This window comes from Cyprinodon variegatus, unplaced genomic scaffold, assembly GCF_000732505.1.
Source record: "Cyprinodon variegatus isolate N-32 unplaced genomic scaffold, C_variegatus-1.0 Scaffold79, whole genome shotgun sequence".
NCBI classification, from domain to species: Eukaryota; Metazoa; Chordata; class Actinopteri; order Cyprinodontiformes; family Cyprinodontidae; genus Cyprinodon; species Cyprinodon variegatus.
The window spans coordinates 1,659,574-1,675,260 of record NW_015150532.1 but is presented as its reverse complement, the minus strand read 5'-3'; the positions used below and the strand labels follow the sequence as shown (position 1 = coordinate 1,675,260).

General features: G+C 39.2%; 2 protein-coding genes across 3 annotated transcripts in view; both read right to left on the bottom strand.

Moving 5' to 3' along the window:
• The window catches only part of LOC107083608 (phosphoglucomutase-1-like), a 24,372-nt gene extending 15,394 nt beyond the window's left edge, over positions 1-8,978 (bottom strand). The window contains exons 1-2 of one of the 2 annotated variants that reach the window (XM_015372968.1): positions 8,592-8,978; positions 2,323-2,485 (exon numbers count right to left, since the gene is read on the bottom strand). In XM_015372968.1, the coding sequence (XP_015228454.1) occupies positions 2,323-2,485; positions 8,592-8,849 (421 nt within the window). In that variant the 5' untranslated portion in view covers positions 8,850-8,978. Of the gene's footprint in view, positions 1-115; positions 728-2,322; positions 2,486-8,591 lie in introns of those variants that run through there. The other variant, XM_015372967.1, reaches the window with a different exon arrangement.
• Positions 8,979-14,813: 5,835 nt separating this feature from the next.
• Positions 14,814-15,687, bottom strand: part of LOC107083616 (angiopoietin-related protein 3-like) — a 15,621-nt gene continuing 14,747 nt past the window's right edge. The window contains exons 6-7 of the mRNA XM_015372980.1: positions 15,121-15,393; positions 14,814-15,026 (exon numbers count right to left, since the gene is read on the bottom strand). Coding sequence (XP_015228466.1) covers positions 14,839-15,026; positions 15,121-15,393 — 461 coding nt within the window. The 3' untranslated portion in view covers positions 14,814-14,838. The remainder of the gene's footprint in view (positions 15,027-15,120; positions 15,394-15,687) is intronic.

Below are 15,687 nucleotides of genomic sequence, written 5' to 3'. Positions count from 1 at the left end.
GCATTGTCTTTGTACTGAATTGTGCTATACAAATAAATTTGCCTTGCCTTTTCCTTTGACATTACTGTGCAATTTTGTTGGTTTTGCATGCATGGTTTGTCTCACTTTACCATACCTCCACTTGCTGTGTTGAACTTAATACCAAAGTCTCCGTTGGGTCCACCTGCATTGTGACTGGCTGTGAGGATGATCCCACCGATGGCTTTGTATTTCCTGATTACACATGAGACTGCTGGTGTTGACATCATCCCATGGTGTCCGATGATAAGACGTCCAATCTGTGGAAATGCCCCAGAGGGGTCGAAGCAGAGGAGAGGGGGTTTCAATGGTGTCAAGCACACTTCCTTCTGCTTGTAAGTGAAACTTGGATTAACACTGATATTATGAACAGGTTCAAACATGTATGATATCTTAACTCTCTATAATTAACTCAGAGAACCGAAAAAGCATAAATGACTCAGAGGCGATGTAATTTAAACCTGTACAACATAAAGAGCTCTTTACAGATGCTGACCTCGAACGAAAGTGGTTCAATATTTCTCTAGTGGAGCATATCAGAGCCTGAAGCCGAAGTTATTCTGCTGACTAATTTTGAATTTTGACGTGTAAAGCTTCCCCTTTCATATCACATTCGACTCCATGGTGAGTAATATTATATTGGTATTCTTTGGAATGAAGCATTAATCAAAATGACTGACATATTGTCATGTGAGTCCACAAAAATATTCTGCTCCTTCCAGAAGAAATGAACCTGCAGAGCTCAGCTTTTTCTTTTACAATATTTAAATAGTATTGTTCTCTAAAGACAAAAAAAAACAGGGCTATATTTTTTGTGTTAAACATGGAAATCAAAACATTAAGAGGACATCTGTTAAACAGTTTTTTGTCATCTTAGACAGCAGCTTGAGATTTAACAATTAAATTGACACTTTGGTGTTAGGACTCCTGTCTGTGTGGTCTGTGTTTTTGTGTGTTTTGTCTTCCTTCCTCCACCAGGCGGCGCCTGGTTCTGATTCTCCTCCTCACACACCTGCAAGGTGTTACCTCGTTAACGGATTGCTCTTAAGCTGCGTACTCCCACTACCTCGACACCAGAGTGTTTGCCAGTTTTGGGTACTCTAGTCAAACTGAGTTTTTGTCAACCTGAGTCTTAACGTTGTTATTTTTGTTTTTGCCTCTTGGAAGGAAGTCATCCTGCAAACTGGACTTTCGGACCTTCTCTCCCTGGAAGGATCTACTGAGCTTCAAACTGAGCTGGGGATACAAACCGGGGTTTTGATCCACTTTCCCCCTGAGGATTCATTTGAGCTTCACACTGAGGGATTTCATCTGCACCACAGTCCGTTCAAGTACTGCAGAAAAACTGAGTGGCAGTCAGTCTCATTCTGGGTAACCCTGTCCACCCCCCACCGTATGCGACAAACACCGGAACACATTCCTCACCTACTGGAGCCTAAGAGTCAACCAATTCTCTGGAAACGTGAGTCTGCCTACCTTTCCTCCTCTTCAAGTTCGAGAATCAATTTTCCCACTGAACCTGAACTAACCGCAGTGTCTTCCCCTCACCTTTCAGTTCCGGTTGAGCAGTGTTCAGAGCAACACTGGAATCTCCACAAAACTTCTCAATGAACCTGTCTAACTTTTCCCCTTGTCTCTCTGGATTGGTTTATCTGCATGTGGGTCCGAGCTCTTGATAAAATCATTGACATTTTGTCACTTTTATCCATTATGATTTTCAACTGAGGTAAAACCTTTTTTTAAAAAATCATTGATCAAGAAACATTTTTTTTTTCTCCTGCACTGGCATTCAGTTACTTATTTGTTTTTAAATCCCTTCATGGTCTTGCACCGCCTACATACAGTACATGTTTGAACCCTTGTGCATTTGGAACCAAACTAAGTCCTTAGAATCAACCAACCTGTCTGTACCTACTGTCCGCACTGAAGCGGGAAAGACAGCTTTTCAGTACTCTGCCCCCACAGCATGGAACAATCTTCAGAAAAGACTGGAAGTTGAAGGATTTGATTCCAATCGGACATTTTAAACGATTGCTCAAAGGTTTGGAAATGAGATCTATGGTTTGTAACTGTTTTATGAANATATTTTCTTTAGTCCAACTGTTTTTAATATTCTTTTTTGTTTTATTTCTTCCTACTTGCTTTGATTCTGTTTTATCTTTCTGTATTTTAATCATGTAAAGCACTTAGCATTGTCTTTGTACTGAATTGTGCTATACAAATAAATTTGCCTTGCCTTTTCCTTTGACATTACTGTGCAATTTTGTTGGTTTTGCATGCATGGTTTGTCTCACTTTACCATACCTCCACTTGCTGTGTTGAACTTAATACCAAAGTCTCCGTTGGGTCCACCTGCATTGTGACTGGCTGTGAGGATGATCCCACCGATGGCTTTGTATTTCCTGATTACACATGAGACTGCTGGTGTTGACATCATCCCATGGTGTCCGATGATAAGACGTCCAATCTGTGGAAATGCCCCAGAGGGGTCGAAGCAGAGGAGAGGGGGTTTCAATGGTGTCAAGCACACTTCCTTCTGCTTGTAAGTGAAACTTGGATTAACACTGATATTATGAACAGGTTCAAACATGTATGATATCTTAACTCTCTATAATTAACTCAGAGAACCGAAAAAGCATAAATGACTCAGAGGCGATGTAATTTAAACCTGTACAACATAAAGAGCTCTTTACAGATGCTGACCTCGAACGAAAGTGGTTCAATATTTCTCTAGTGGAGCATATCAGAGCCTGAAGCCGAAGTTATTCTGCTGACTAATTTTGAATTTTGACGTGTAAAGCTTCCCCTTTCATATCACATTCGACTCCATGGTGAGTAATATTATATTGGTATTCTTTGGAATGAAGCATTAATCAAAATGACTGACATATTGTCATGTGAGTCCACAAAAATATTCTGCTCCTTCCAGAAGAAATGAACCTGCAGAGCTCAGCTTTTTCTTTTACAATATTTAAATAGTATATTTTCTCTAAAGACAGAAAAAAAGGGTTATATTTTTTGTGTTAAACATGGAAATCAAAACATTCAGAGGACATCTGTTAAACTGTTTTTTTCATCTTAGACAGCAGCTTGAGATTTAACAATTAAATTGACACATTGGTAACTTTTATCAATTACAACTTTCAACTAAGGTAAAACATATTTTAAAATTATTGATCAAGAAAAACTTTATTTTCCTTTTCACTGGCATTCAGTTATGTTTTTGCTTTTAAATCCCTTCATGGTCTTGCACCGCCTACATACAGTACATGTTTGAACCCTTGTGCATTTAGAACCCAACTAAGTCCTTAAAATCAACCAACCAGCTCTTGTTAGAACTCTCCAGAGCTTGGTACAAGCGTTGAGGTGATAGAGCCTTCACAGTCACTGGGCCCAAGGTTTTAGAACAAATTTCCTCTTGACATATGTACCACCACGGACTAAAACTTGTTTTTTCCCAGACTGGCTTTCAGGATTCAGCAGCATAGTGCCTGTTTGTAACAATATCTATTTTGTACTTGTTTATTGCTTATTCTCTAGCAATAACTCAGTACAAGGAATGTATTTAACTTCTCCACTTGAGGCAGGAATTATTCTCCAACCTGATGGCGACAAGTCACCTTTTCCATTTGAGAAACATGGCCTTGGACTTGAAGGAATTGAGTCTCAGTTGCTTCACATTCAGCTGCAAACCATTCTAGTGTTGGTTGTAAGTCCTGGCAGTAGAGAGCCAGCAGAACCAAATCATTTGCAAAAATCAAGGGACGAAAACTGCTGTTTCCTAAAACAGACCCCCTTCAGCCCTTGGCTGTGGCTAGAAATCCTGTCCATAAAGCTTGTGAACAGGAACGGAGACAAAGGGGAGCCCAATCGGAGTCCAACTATACCGGGAACAGGTCTGACGTAGGCAAATAGACCAGGCTAGCTGTAGAGGGTACTGTACCTGAATCTGTACTTGAGGACCGTCCCCGACAGCAAGAGACACTGTCTATTGGCTTCTCCAGATCCACAAAACACGTGTAGACTTGTTGGGCAAACTCTCAAGCACTCTGCAGTGAGTGTAGAACTGGCTCAATGTTCCAGGATGAAAACCACACTGCTCCTCCAGAAGCTGATGTTCGACAATCAGCTACTGTAGATGCTCTTCTTAAATGCCCTCAAACAAACTCATTCAAAGGCCTTCCCAGGGAAGGTTTGTGAAGTTTCATCTCCCTTTGACTGAAACACACCCTCCAGTCCCCCTTTTCATGGAGGGGGGCCACCACCCCAGCATGCCAGTTTGGTGGCACTGTCCGGAAACAACACATGATGCTGAAGAGGCATGATGTTAAAGAACACTTGTTTATTGTTTTAGGTTTTTTTTATTCTGTTTTGTTTATCATGCAGATTTAATGTGCAGCTCTTTTGTCAACTTGTCTGTTGTAAAGGACTATATTAATAAAAGTTAATTGATTAATACTTTTTTTCTTTATAAATACTTGTTGATTGAAAGAGTCCAAGGGTCCAGGATGTGGCCCAAACATGGGATCAGTTGGAGGTTCCACTTTCCACGTTCATTCAACACCAACTATCAGCAACATTATTTCCAAATTGTGTGGCTTGATTCAGTTCAGTGGTTGACTTGTAGGTCAAAAGTCGTCAGTTTTATTTATAGATTAATCATTAGATTAGTTTTCCAGTTCCAGTTTCATGATTTCTTCTCTAATAATTTTGTCCCACACTGGTCACCAAAGTAAGGGGAGTCCATACTTAAGGAGAAAAGGGTCCGTTTATGTTGTTGTTCTGACGACACACAAACTGCATTTTATCTTCTGGTAATTAACACCTTGGATTTGAAACCATGACTTAGTAACACTGAATAATGACTAATTAAGTTATCAAAGTTATTCCCTTTGTAAACAAAGGTAACCATTGGTCAAAGTCAGATACAGTACAGCAGAATAACCTTAAAGGTATTGTGGGGGAATTTATCACATTTTTCAAAAGACCCAACCTCTCAACTTAAAAAAATAAAAATGCACATGCACAACCGTGTACCCGCTCCTAAGAGGGAACGCCTGTTAAACGTGTGTAAGAGCATGCAGGAGCTCATTTCTCCTCGTGCACGCTCTGTTTAAAAGTTGCTGTTTGCATTGCCCATGCAAGCTCACTTTCCAAAAGAAGATTTGCAATTTTTCCATTATGTCAGACTCACCACCAGCAAGTGAAAATGGAGACGAGCAAGTAGGACGGCCTTATAGTAAACATATCACCAAAATGATAGACAATTAGGATGACCACTTATTTTGATTATCCACCATGAAAAAAGAACATCCTCCACTATACCTTTAAGTGAAATTTCAGTTAGTACTGAAGAATGGTAATAATGCAAACATAATAAATGTAAAACATGATTTAACTTTAAGAAACAAAACAAAAACAATACATAATTTACTTGCTATTGCCAAAAGATTATATTAATAATTGCAGATATAAGATATCCTTTGTTGCTGCAGCTAAATAAGAAGTCAGCTACTAAGAAAGTATTCAAAATATTAGTTATTCAACAAAATATATTTAGTAAAAAACAAAAAACAAGTATTAAATGCTGCTCTACAACCAAAAAGTCAAATACAATTCAAAGCCAGATAAAACCAGGGCATTATAAAAACACTTTTTTAGAGATGGTGCATGACTGAAACAATTAATAGTGCAAACACTGGGCAACTTCAGCAGAGCCATTTATAGGTTTGAAAAGCAAAATATTATTACTCCTCACTGTTCTGCTAGAGTAACTACATAAAACAGAGTAGAAATAAACAACCTTTAAGGTTATAAATATCTTTAATTGTCCCTCAGTGAGTATATTCAACACTGAAAGCTAATACTAGCTGTCTAATTAGCCATGGTCTCTAAGCTGGCCAACTTAAAATGCCCAGCACATAACATTCCAAGGACTTGGCTTTCTTTCTTGTAAACAACAGAAATAGGAGTGAATTCTGTGGTCGTGTGAATAATTAGGGAAGGAGGCAGCACCTCTGCTCCTTACTGCTCATCCCATAACCCTTTTATGTATTTAACTAAGCTTAAGGGTCTTTATACCATAGGAACGGTATTGTTAATGTTAGGAATCCAGTTTGTGTGGGTTGTGTTTTTCTCTTCCTCCACCACCAGGTGGTACCCTGTTCACGTTGTTCCTCTCGCACACCTGCTGCTGGTTGGCTCATCACTGAGGACTTCTTAAGCAGTGGACTGTAACTACCTCGACGCCAGAGTATTTACAAGTTCTGGATACTCTAGCCAAGCTGAGATTAGCTGAGTCTAACTGAGACTTTGTTTCTCTGAGTTCTAAATGTGTTTTTGTCTTTGCCTTTTGGCAGGAAGCCATCCTGCAAGCTGTATGTTTTTGGCCTTCTTCCCCTGGAAGTATTGTTTGAATCTCACACTGAGCAGGGGATTAAACTCCACAAGTTCCGTTCAAGACCTCCTGGATTCCAAGTGACAGTCTGCTCTATAGTGCCTCTAGAACCAACCAAATCAAAACCTGTCCGTCCTCCAACGAGTTCCTCCCTCTGGTTAACCCACAAAAGACTAGATTCTGGGAAGAAGGTTTTCTCCACTAATGTGAGTCCCGTTTTCTCTGTTTCTCCAAAGTCATTGTTCAAAGTTCCCACGGACCCTGAACTAACCTCTGATACCTCCCTTCCCACTTCCAGTTCACCAGTACACTGAGTTTCCTGAATCCAACCCCGTTCATCTCCTCAATAAACCTGCTAAACTTTTACCCTGGTTTTACCCTGACAGTTAATAAAATGGAGGGGTCTGAAACTGGCCTGTGCCCAATGAAAAATAACACAAACATCAGTTCTTTCAAATTCAAAAAGAGATTTTAGTCCTAAAGAGTGAGGAAACATTAAACTTCATGGGTCCAACTTTAGTTCTCTAGGTCCAGTATCATCTTTGAAGTGTGTCTAATAATCACCACATTAGCAGGACTCTGTATAACCAGGGGAAGCTAGGAGATAATTCAGTCATTTGATTCAACATGTTGGACCAGTAATTGGAGAGTAACCATTAAGGACTATAGTTTGACACCCCTGCCTTGAAAGTTTGAAGAAACTTTTAAAATATCCCTATTCTTCATCTGTTGAACGCAGTTAAACTAGTAAAAATGTAAATCAATAAGCCATTTTTTCTTGAAATAAGTGCTTTTTTCTTGAATTGAGGAGGTAAGTGGAAAACTTTGCCAATGGAAATAAACAATTTACATTTAAAATAAGAAAAAACAACTGCATTTTCTTATTTAAAGTGAATATTATCTAATTATTTTATTTTAAGAGTAAATATACTCATTCCAATGGCAGATCATCTTATTTGTATACTTAAATTAGGGGTAAATACACTTAATTTAAGAAATGTTGTCTTATTCCTAGATCGTTTTTGCAGTGTAGATTTATAGCAACTAAGTTTTGCTGATGGCTGACAGGTTTAAGAGAGGTGGGGTTCAGATCTTGCTGCAGGGATGCCTTTCTAACGGTTGGATATGGAAGCTGGTTAGAGTTAATGGAAGAAAACCTGTGAGTCTGCATTGAGACTGTGACAAACATTTACCTTCCAGCAAGTAAGTTTCCAATGCACATTCAGTACTAAATTGTAAGGATTTAGATCACTGTTTTTCATGGGCTAGAGGGGTCTAGTCAAAGTCTGGACATAAAACAGCTTGGAAAACTATAGCAATATATATAAAACTGATTCTTAAACATGTCATCTAGGGGTGTAAATAATAATCGTTTTGTATCGATGCATCAATCCAACAGCTGACGATCTGATGCATCGATACGTCCGCAAGGGTATCGATTCATGTTTTTTTTTTTCCTCCGGTCTCTTTTTATCCATTTGCTCCTGGACGTAATTCTCCCTCCCGTGCTGCGGTGGCGCTAAACCTATTTTGCCCTCCTACCGCGCTTCCTGGTTATAGCAGTGTGTTGCAGTAATCTTGACACAGACATTTTTGATTTATGCTCAAAAAAAAAAAATATTAACCAATGAATCAAATCGTATCGTGATGTATTCTTGAGTATCGAAAATAATCAAATCGTTGGATCAGGAAATCGATACTGAATCGAATCGCCATAATGGGTGTGATTTACACCACTAATCTATTACACCAATAATCTATCATCCTATTAATCTAAGTGCAAGTCATTTAGCAAAGAATGAGGAAAATTTGGAAGACATAACCCAAAAGAGTTAATGTTTTAACTATAGTAAAAGGCGTGATTACAAAAAATATTTTTTGGGTGGCTGAATATCAATGTAGGACACATGTTTAATATATGAAATCTCAATAAAATGTCTTGAGTCTTGTATTTGTGATGTCAAATAATGCTAAACATTTTGATGACCTTTTAAAGCCTTTATAACAACTTTTAACCAAGCATAATACTCCGTGTGTGATGCAATCAGCTTGCAGGTGATGAGAACAAGTGATGGGGCAGGTGACACTGACATTCATACAGTCACTGGTAAACAGTCACCAACATGCACATGTGCAAGCAGCTACATTTGATGTTTTCTAACACACACTGACTGACCCCGTTGGCAGCTGCCATCTGAGCGATGACCCCAATAGCCGGTCTGTTGAAGAAGCGCCCGTCTCCTCCAACCACCAGGGTTGCGCCCTGGCGGTCAGGTAGGTCAATAGAAGAGAAGATACTTTGGATGAAGTTGTGCAGATAGCTTCTCTTGGACTGAAACACGTAGACCTTCTTCCTAAGCCCATTGGTGCCGGGTCTTTGGTCGGGGTAAGGGGCTGTGGGGACAGTCAGAACTTGCAGAGGCCCATTCTCCATTTTCTCTAAAATCAGGATCCAACTTGAAGTGCCATGTGAAGAGGACACAATCTTTTTAACTCTGAGGGAAATCCTCTTCTTGCTGCTGCAAGGGCTCTAAGCAACAGAATGGAAAGGGAAGAGCTCAGCTCCTCCTATTATTTCCCTCGGGTTACAGCAGGAATTAAACAGCTCAAAATAACTTTGCAAACTTATGTGTGCAGAAGCAGGGGGGGTAACTGGAGCCACTCCTTCACACATGTGCAGGGGGATCACTGTCAGGGCTCCAGGCCCAGTAACAAAGAATTATTTGTGTGTGTGTTTTCAGAGTGGATGTACTGCGATGTTTGGTGGGTTATTTATCGAGGCGTTAACGGCTTCAGCTGTGCTCCTGGCAATGATGTGCAAAAACAGAGATAGAATTTCTCATCATCTGCATCTGCAGCATTTATCAGATTATTCCTCCTGTTTTAAAAGCCGTTAAATAAAAACAATTAGAGCCCAGACTGAAACATTTGGTTAAGAAAAAAAACTTACAAAACAAAACAAAGTCATCAGTGGTGGAATACATATTTACCACAATCGTAACAGACTGTGATAGCAAGAGGCAGAGCAACACTGCCCTCTAGAGGTTATTAAACGCTGCGCCTCATCAGAATACTAAGTAAAAGTAGCAAAAGTCATGTATGCTAAAGTGTATTTAAACAACTGTTTTAATTATAAAATTATATTTGTCAAAAAAAAAATATTATGTATTTTTGTCCAGGTTATAAAATTATTTAAATTTGGCCTCAAGAACTGAAGAGTACAGTTGAGAATACAGACTTTGAATGATTGTGTCAGGAATCCAGTTTGTGTGGTCTGTTTTTGTGTTTCCTTTCCTCCTCCACCAGGTGGTTCCCTGTCCTCATTGGGCCTCCCTGCACACCTGCAGCTCGTTGCCTCATTACCCATGGAGTGCTCTTAAGCTGCTGACTGCCACTACCATAACGCCAGAGTGTTTGCCAGTTTGGGGTACTCTAGCCATGCTTAGTTTGGAAGAGTCTAACCTGAGTTTTTGTTATGCCAGTTTTGGGTACTCTAGCCAAGCTGAGTTTTGCTGAGTCAAACTGATTTTTTGTCTTTGCCTCTCAGCAGGAAATCATCCTGCAAACTGGATGTTTCGGACCTTCTCTCCCCTGGAAGGATCTTCTGGGAACCAAACTGAGCTGAGGATTCAAGTGTGTGGTTTGGATCAACCTCCCCCCCCCAAGGATTGTCTGGGACTTCTCTCTGAGCAGGGGATTCATCTCCACAATAACCCATTCAAGTACCGCAGGAAATCTAAGTGGCAATCAGCTTCTCCGTTCACCAAGGAACAACCGCAGTCTGGGTAAACCGTCTCCGCCCACCATCAACTAAGACAATCACTGGAACATCCCACACAGACTGGATTCAATAAATGACACCTTTCTCTGGAAATGGGAGTCTGCAACCTATTCCTCCTCTTCAAGTCAAGGAATCTAATTTCCCACTGAGCCTGAAGTAACCGCAGTGTTTTCCCCTCACTTTCCAGTTCCAGTTTAACAGTGTTCAGAGCAGCACTGAACTCATCTCATTATACTAAATAAACCTGTTAAACTTTTCCCTGGTCTCTCTGTTTGGTCTTCTGCATTTGGGTCAGATCTTTAATTAAATCATGACTGATTAATTGACTTTATTGATCTCAAAGTGGAGAAATATAATCGTTACATCAGCTCAAATGGTCAAAGGAAATGTGTGCTAAAGGAAGAAAAAGGTGTATGGGGTATATACAGTGTGTCCACATATGACAGTGGACTGTGGACACACTGTTCTTCATTACTCCTTGATAAATACATATGCAATATTTTTGTGTGCAACAGTTTATTTTCTATATAGGTGTTGGAAAAAAAAAAAGGAATACTGTAGGTCCAAGGGATCATTCATTTGTGGTTTCACTGCGAGAGCATAACGTATCGGTCACCCATTGGCTTTGACCCTGATGCTACGAGGACAAGTCCGGTCAGCAAGGAATAATCAATGGATCATTATCCATACCTAAAACTAACACGTTTGTGGTGATTTAATGAATTTAGCATAAATCAGTAAAGAAATAAAAATAATTTTCATCATCACTGAGTCTGGGAGCGGCCATTTTTACCCAGATATAGTAGAAATCAATGAGAGCTACTAGACACATCTGCAATCGACAACAATTACTTTAGATTTCGAGAGGACTTCATCATTGAAATTCGCAAAGGCTATAGTTCAACTTACAGTACAGTGCCCACATGCATGACAGTTGGATGTTGTAATACATTGGTTAAAAGTGGAAAAAAAAATTGTTATTTCATCTTTGCGATTCATGATCCACCACGGGTTGGTCGTTGGATCGCCAACTTGAAGAGGGAGGATTTGCCATCGAACTTCTTGCCAGAGGAAAAACACGTAATATGTAGCCAACATTTGGAAGAAGAATGTTTTCAAGATGACTTGGATAATACCGTGTTGTGACAAACACCAGATACAGCACTGGGACTTGATCAACAGCCGATACCGCACCGTGACGTCCCAAACCGGTAGGTGGCAGTAGTGTTCTTTAACAAACATGGATGCCTCCAGTAAATCACATATATTACTAATCATTACTCTTAATTAAAATCACTTATCATTTATTGAACAGTATGTAATAAATTCATACTTAAAGTACTTTCAGAAGTTTGGTTTCTGAATATGACCCGACTTCTCGTTTTACATCTAGGTAGCTGGCTTTCACATTTGCTTTGCTGACCTCTTGGCTCTGTGTGATAGCTGTTCTTTAACCTCATCCAGCGAATCATTAATCTTGTCTCTTCTCAGTTGCTCATGCAAGCTGTTGTATTGGTTCTTCTGATGAGTCTAATAAAGCAGGAAATTTTTTTTTTCTTTTTCCAAAGAGTTATGTAAACAAATATGAATAAATCTTTTTAATCGCATTATTAAAAAATGTTAAACCAGTTATCCCTTCTTCTTTTCATTGAGGATTAGGATTGGATTAATGATGTTGTGGGTATAGGGTAGGGAATAGGGTGAATTGTGCCATCAGAGGAACTATGTAACGCAAAATCAACATTCTATGAACTTTTCATTGTTATATTATTCCTTATTTCCTTTATCCTCCCTGTCCTGCAGAAAAAGTGGCCATGACAGGAGACACCTAGTTTGACCTCGCTGAATGGGGGGTCATTTCTGCTTGAAGTAGAGAAGTCTTAAACTTTGCTCAGTAGCCTTCCTAAAGAGGAGCTTAATTTATATGCATAGTGTAAAATAAGCATTTCTTCCGTTTAGGATGTCTGAGTGATGTGATATCTTTTGTACCTTGATTAAAACAGTGAACCTCTGGTAGATAATTTAAGAATAACATGTGAAACAAATAAAACTTAATGCCGTTTAGGATTTTTCTTACCTTTGAATTTGTCCTGCATGCTTTCAGTAGAGACTTCTTGATTTGTTGTTCAAAAAAACCTTCCAGATCTACCTTAAATATATTTGTTCACATCTGAGTGGTTTAACAATAAACACTTTTTCATGATAAAAATGTTGGAAAATCCTTTAAATGTTTTGATGAGCAATAAAAATTGCAAGTCGTAACAAAAGGGTTCGAAGCTCTAAAAACACAGAACAGGAAAGGCAAAGAGGAAAACATCAGACCGTATCTCAAACATACATACATTCCTTGTATTACTGGATTTAATGAGTACATGTCTTGATAGGCGATCAGATCCACAAACCTGTGGCAAATCCAACCTAATCAGGCTTCCCTAAAAAGGAATGCTTTTCCAATACCATTTAACATGAACAGGGGGGGAAAAAATGAGGTAGTTTGGAGTTAACTTTGTGCCTTTATTGTTGCAATTAAAACTCATGTCTTATAAATGGAAACTTAAAGAAAAATGCATTCCAGAAATTAAACTTTTGAAAACTTCTAAATCAACAAAAGGCTTTGAAATGTTATTTTTTCACATTTCTCTACACATGTCATGATCTGCTCTGATAGCTGGCCTTAATTGCTCATATTACTCACCTGCCCAGTTCCTAATCATCTCTGATCTCATCTACCTGTAGGTTCCGCTTAATATTCGGTCCAGCCCAGCTATCGAGGGCAGATCATTGTTAGATGTTTGTTTGCTGACTGCTTTTTTTTTGCCTGTTAGTCTGCCTGTTTAGTCAGTTCAGTTTATTCATTGGTTCATGTCCTGGTTCCTGGCGGCCTGTGGAGTGAGAGGGACTTTGTGTTTGTCTTGTCTCCTGATCATTTCCTGGTCCTTCCCCCGTGGAGGCTCTGAATGAGACGATCAGTTTTATTCCTGTAAGCCTGGCTTCAAGGAGGAGGAGGAAATCCGATACGAATACACATTGTGGATTAACCGATCTATCTTCAAGCATCACACAGCAACCATCACCAAGACTTCTAAAATGCAGTTTTACTGGCTTGGGTTATTAACACAGACGTGAAAGTGGCTGCTGCTGCTTAACGTGCACACTTGCACAAAGCCACACAGACACGCGCTCACACGTACTAGGTCTACAACCTCAGCCCGAGGGTTATAAAACGCCAACATAAAACAATACGATAAAGAGGCAGAAAGGCAGTTCTTCAAGAATGAACACATGAAAGCTCAGCGGTGTGTAAGTATTCACTGCAAGTCTAGGTGGCATGTGGGAAATGAAATTGAATAATGCAATAGATGCAAAACCACATCATGCACTGCAACAGATTTTTGCAAAATATTCTAACATAAATTCGCCAAGTATAGGAAGATCGTCATTTGGTTTAAAGAAAGCATTTTAGTTTGACTATAATTTAGTTTGTTGCAAGGATTTTACACAGTGTTGTATAAAGTACCGAAATCTCTGAGTCAAGTAAAAGTATAAGTACCTCTCCAAAATATGACTTTGGTAAAAGTCCAAGTCAGTGACTAAAATGTTACTTGAGTAAAAGTCTTAAAGTAGCTGAAATGGCTTGTACTTAAGTATAAGAATTATTGTAAAAATAGATGTACTGAAATAATGTAGTGAAAAGTATAAGTAAAAAGTAGTGCAGTTTGAATGACATTTTTTTTTACATTTTTGTAAACTTTGAAGGTCAAATTCACTAAAAATAATATAAACAACCAAGTGTACGATAAATTTAGACTGGCTTTGCTAAACAGGCATATCCTATTGGTGTTGATGAACAAGCCCAGGCAAGACCCGACTTTGTAGTGAGTAGGCGGGGTCAAAACACTTGCTATTCTCTCGCTCTTTTTTTTTTTTTTTTTACTTAGTAACTAAACCAAACATTGAAAATGTATCGGAGTAAAAGTATGCAATTAAGTTTGTAAATGTAGTGAAGTAAAAGTGAAAGTTCTCAAAAAAATGTATACTCTTGGAAAGTATATAGTACTCCAAAATATACTTAAGTACAGTAGTGAAGTATTTTTACTTCGTTACTATACAACACTGATTTTAAAGTTTGAAGAAATAAAAAATTACACCATATGCCAACCTTCACAAGGATGTGCATGACAAGGAAGGGCTATATATACTGCATGCATCATTTAGGTAGTTAACATTGTATTACTTCTTGAGCTCCTTGAGTTATTGACCGTCACAGGTAGAAGCTTTGGTGGGAGAGTAAGTGTTGGGGCCAGTATGGTTTAAGGAGGGCCGGCCCCCGCATGCTGAAATTAGGACAGGCCCACGAGGCAAATGACCAGTATCACAGATTTACCAGTCCGAGCCTGGCTCCTTCAACCACTGAGCCTGCCTGTCTTCAAACTTGAAAAAAAAACACATCATTAATAGAAAATCTGTAAAAAAAACAAACAAAACAAAACAAAAAAACGGGATTTCTGGATAGCATTTTTTTTGTTTTTGTAAATTAACATTTGCAAAAAAGTGTTTTTTTTTTTGCTTGCAACAATAGAGGGACAAAATTCACTCCATACGATACTGGGTTTGGATTAGAGACGGCCAGCGGCATCATTGATTAGCGATCGGTGGGGCTGAAGGAGTCAACAGAACGGATGGAGATTTGGGTGAAGATAAAGGAGTAAAACGCCTTTCGTCCTGACCTCCACTGGATCCCTTTCCTTCGCTCAGAGCGCACATTACCTCTTGTGCGCAAATATTTATCATTTAAGTTGGCATCTCTGCAGCAGGTAAACCACCACCCACCTAAAAATTAAGGACATAATGAATTGGTCTGAAAATACAGCCAGATAAGTACCTTCAAAACTTGTTGCCAAGTGGTGTATTACATCTGCTTTACCTGAATGGGGTTGGGCACATCTTGAGGTCCAATGGCTGCCATTGTCTCTGTCCTTTGTAGAAAACACCACTCGTGTGTGATTGCTCATAGGGTTAGGCAGACTTCCAGACAGATGAATGAGTTGAATAGCATAATCACTCTCTGGACCTTCTAGGTAAAATCTGTATTCAATAAAGTATCTGTTCTGCTTCCAGTCTTCCAGCTCGATGTGAAGAACAGAATTGCCCTGAGAGGCCAGAGGGTAGATTTTCTTGAGGCCCAACCAAAACTCCCCTGAAATGAAAAAAATGAAAACAATTGTACACTTCCCTGTTCAAATAAAGGTCTTTTGGGATACAAAAAAGTGGCATCTTTACAAACTACTGTTGCACTGATACCAAAAATACTCTAGCATGTTTTTAGTTCAAGTCGATTGAAATCTCAGTCTTATAGAAAGTGTTAGGAATCAAGTTTGTGTGGGTTGTGTTTCTGTGTGTTTTCCCTCCACCACCAGGTGGCACCTGGTTGCCTCATTACCGGAGGACTCTTAAGCTGCTAACTGCCACTACCTCGACGCCAGAGTGTTTG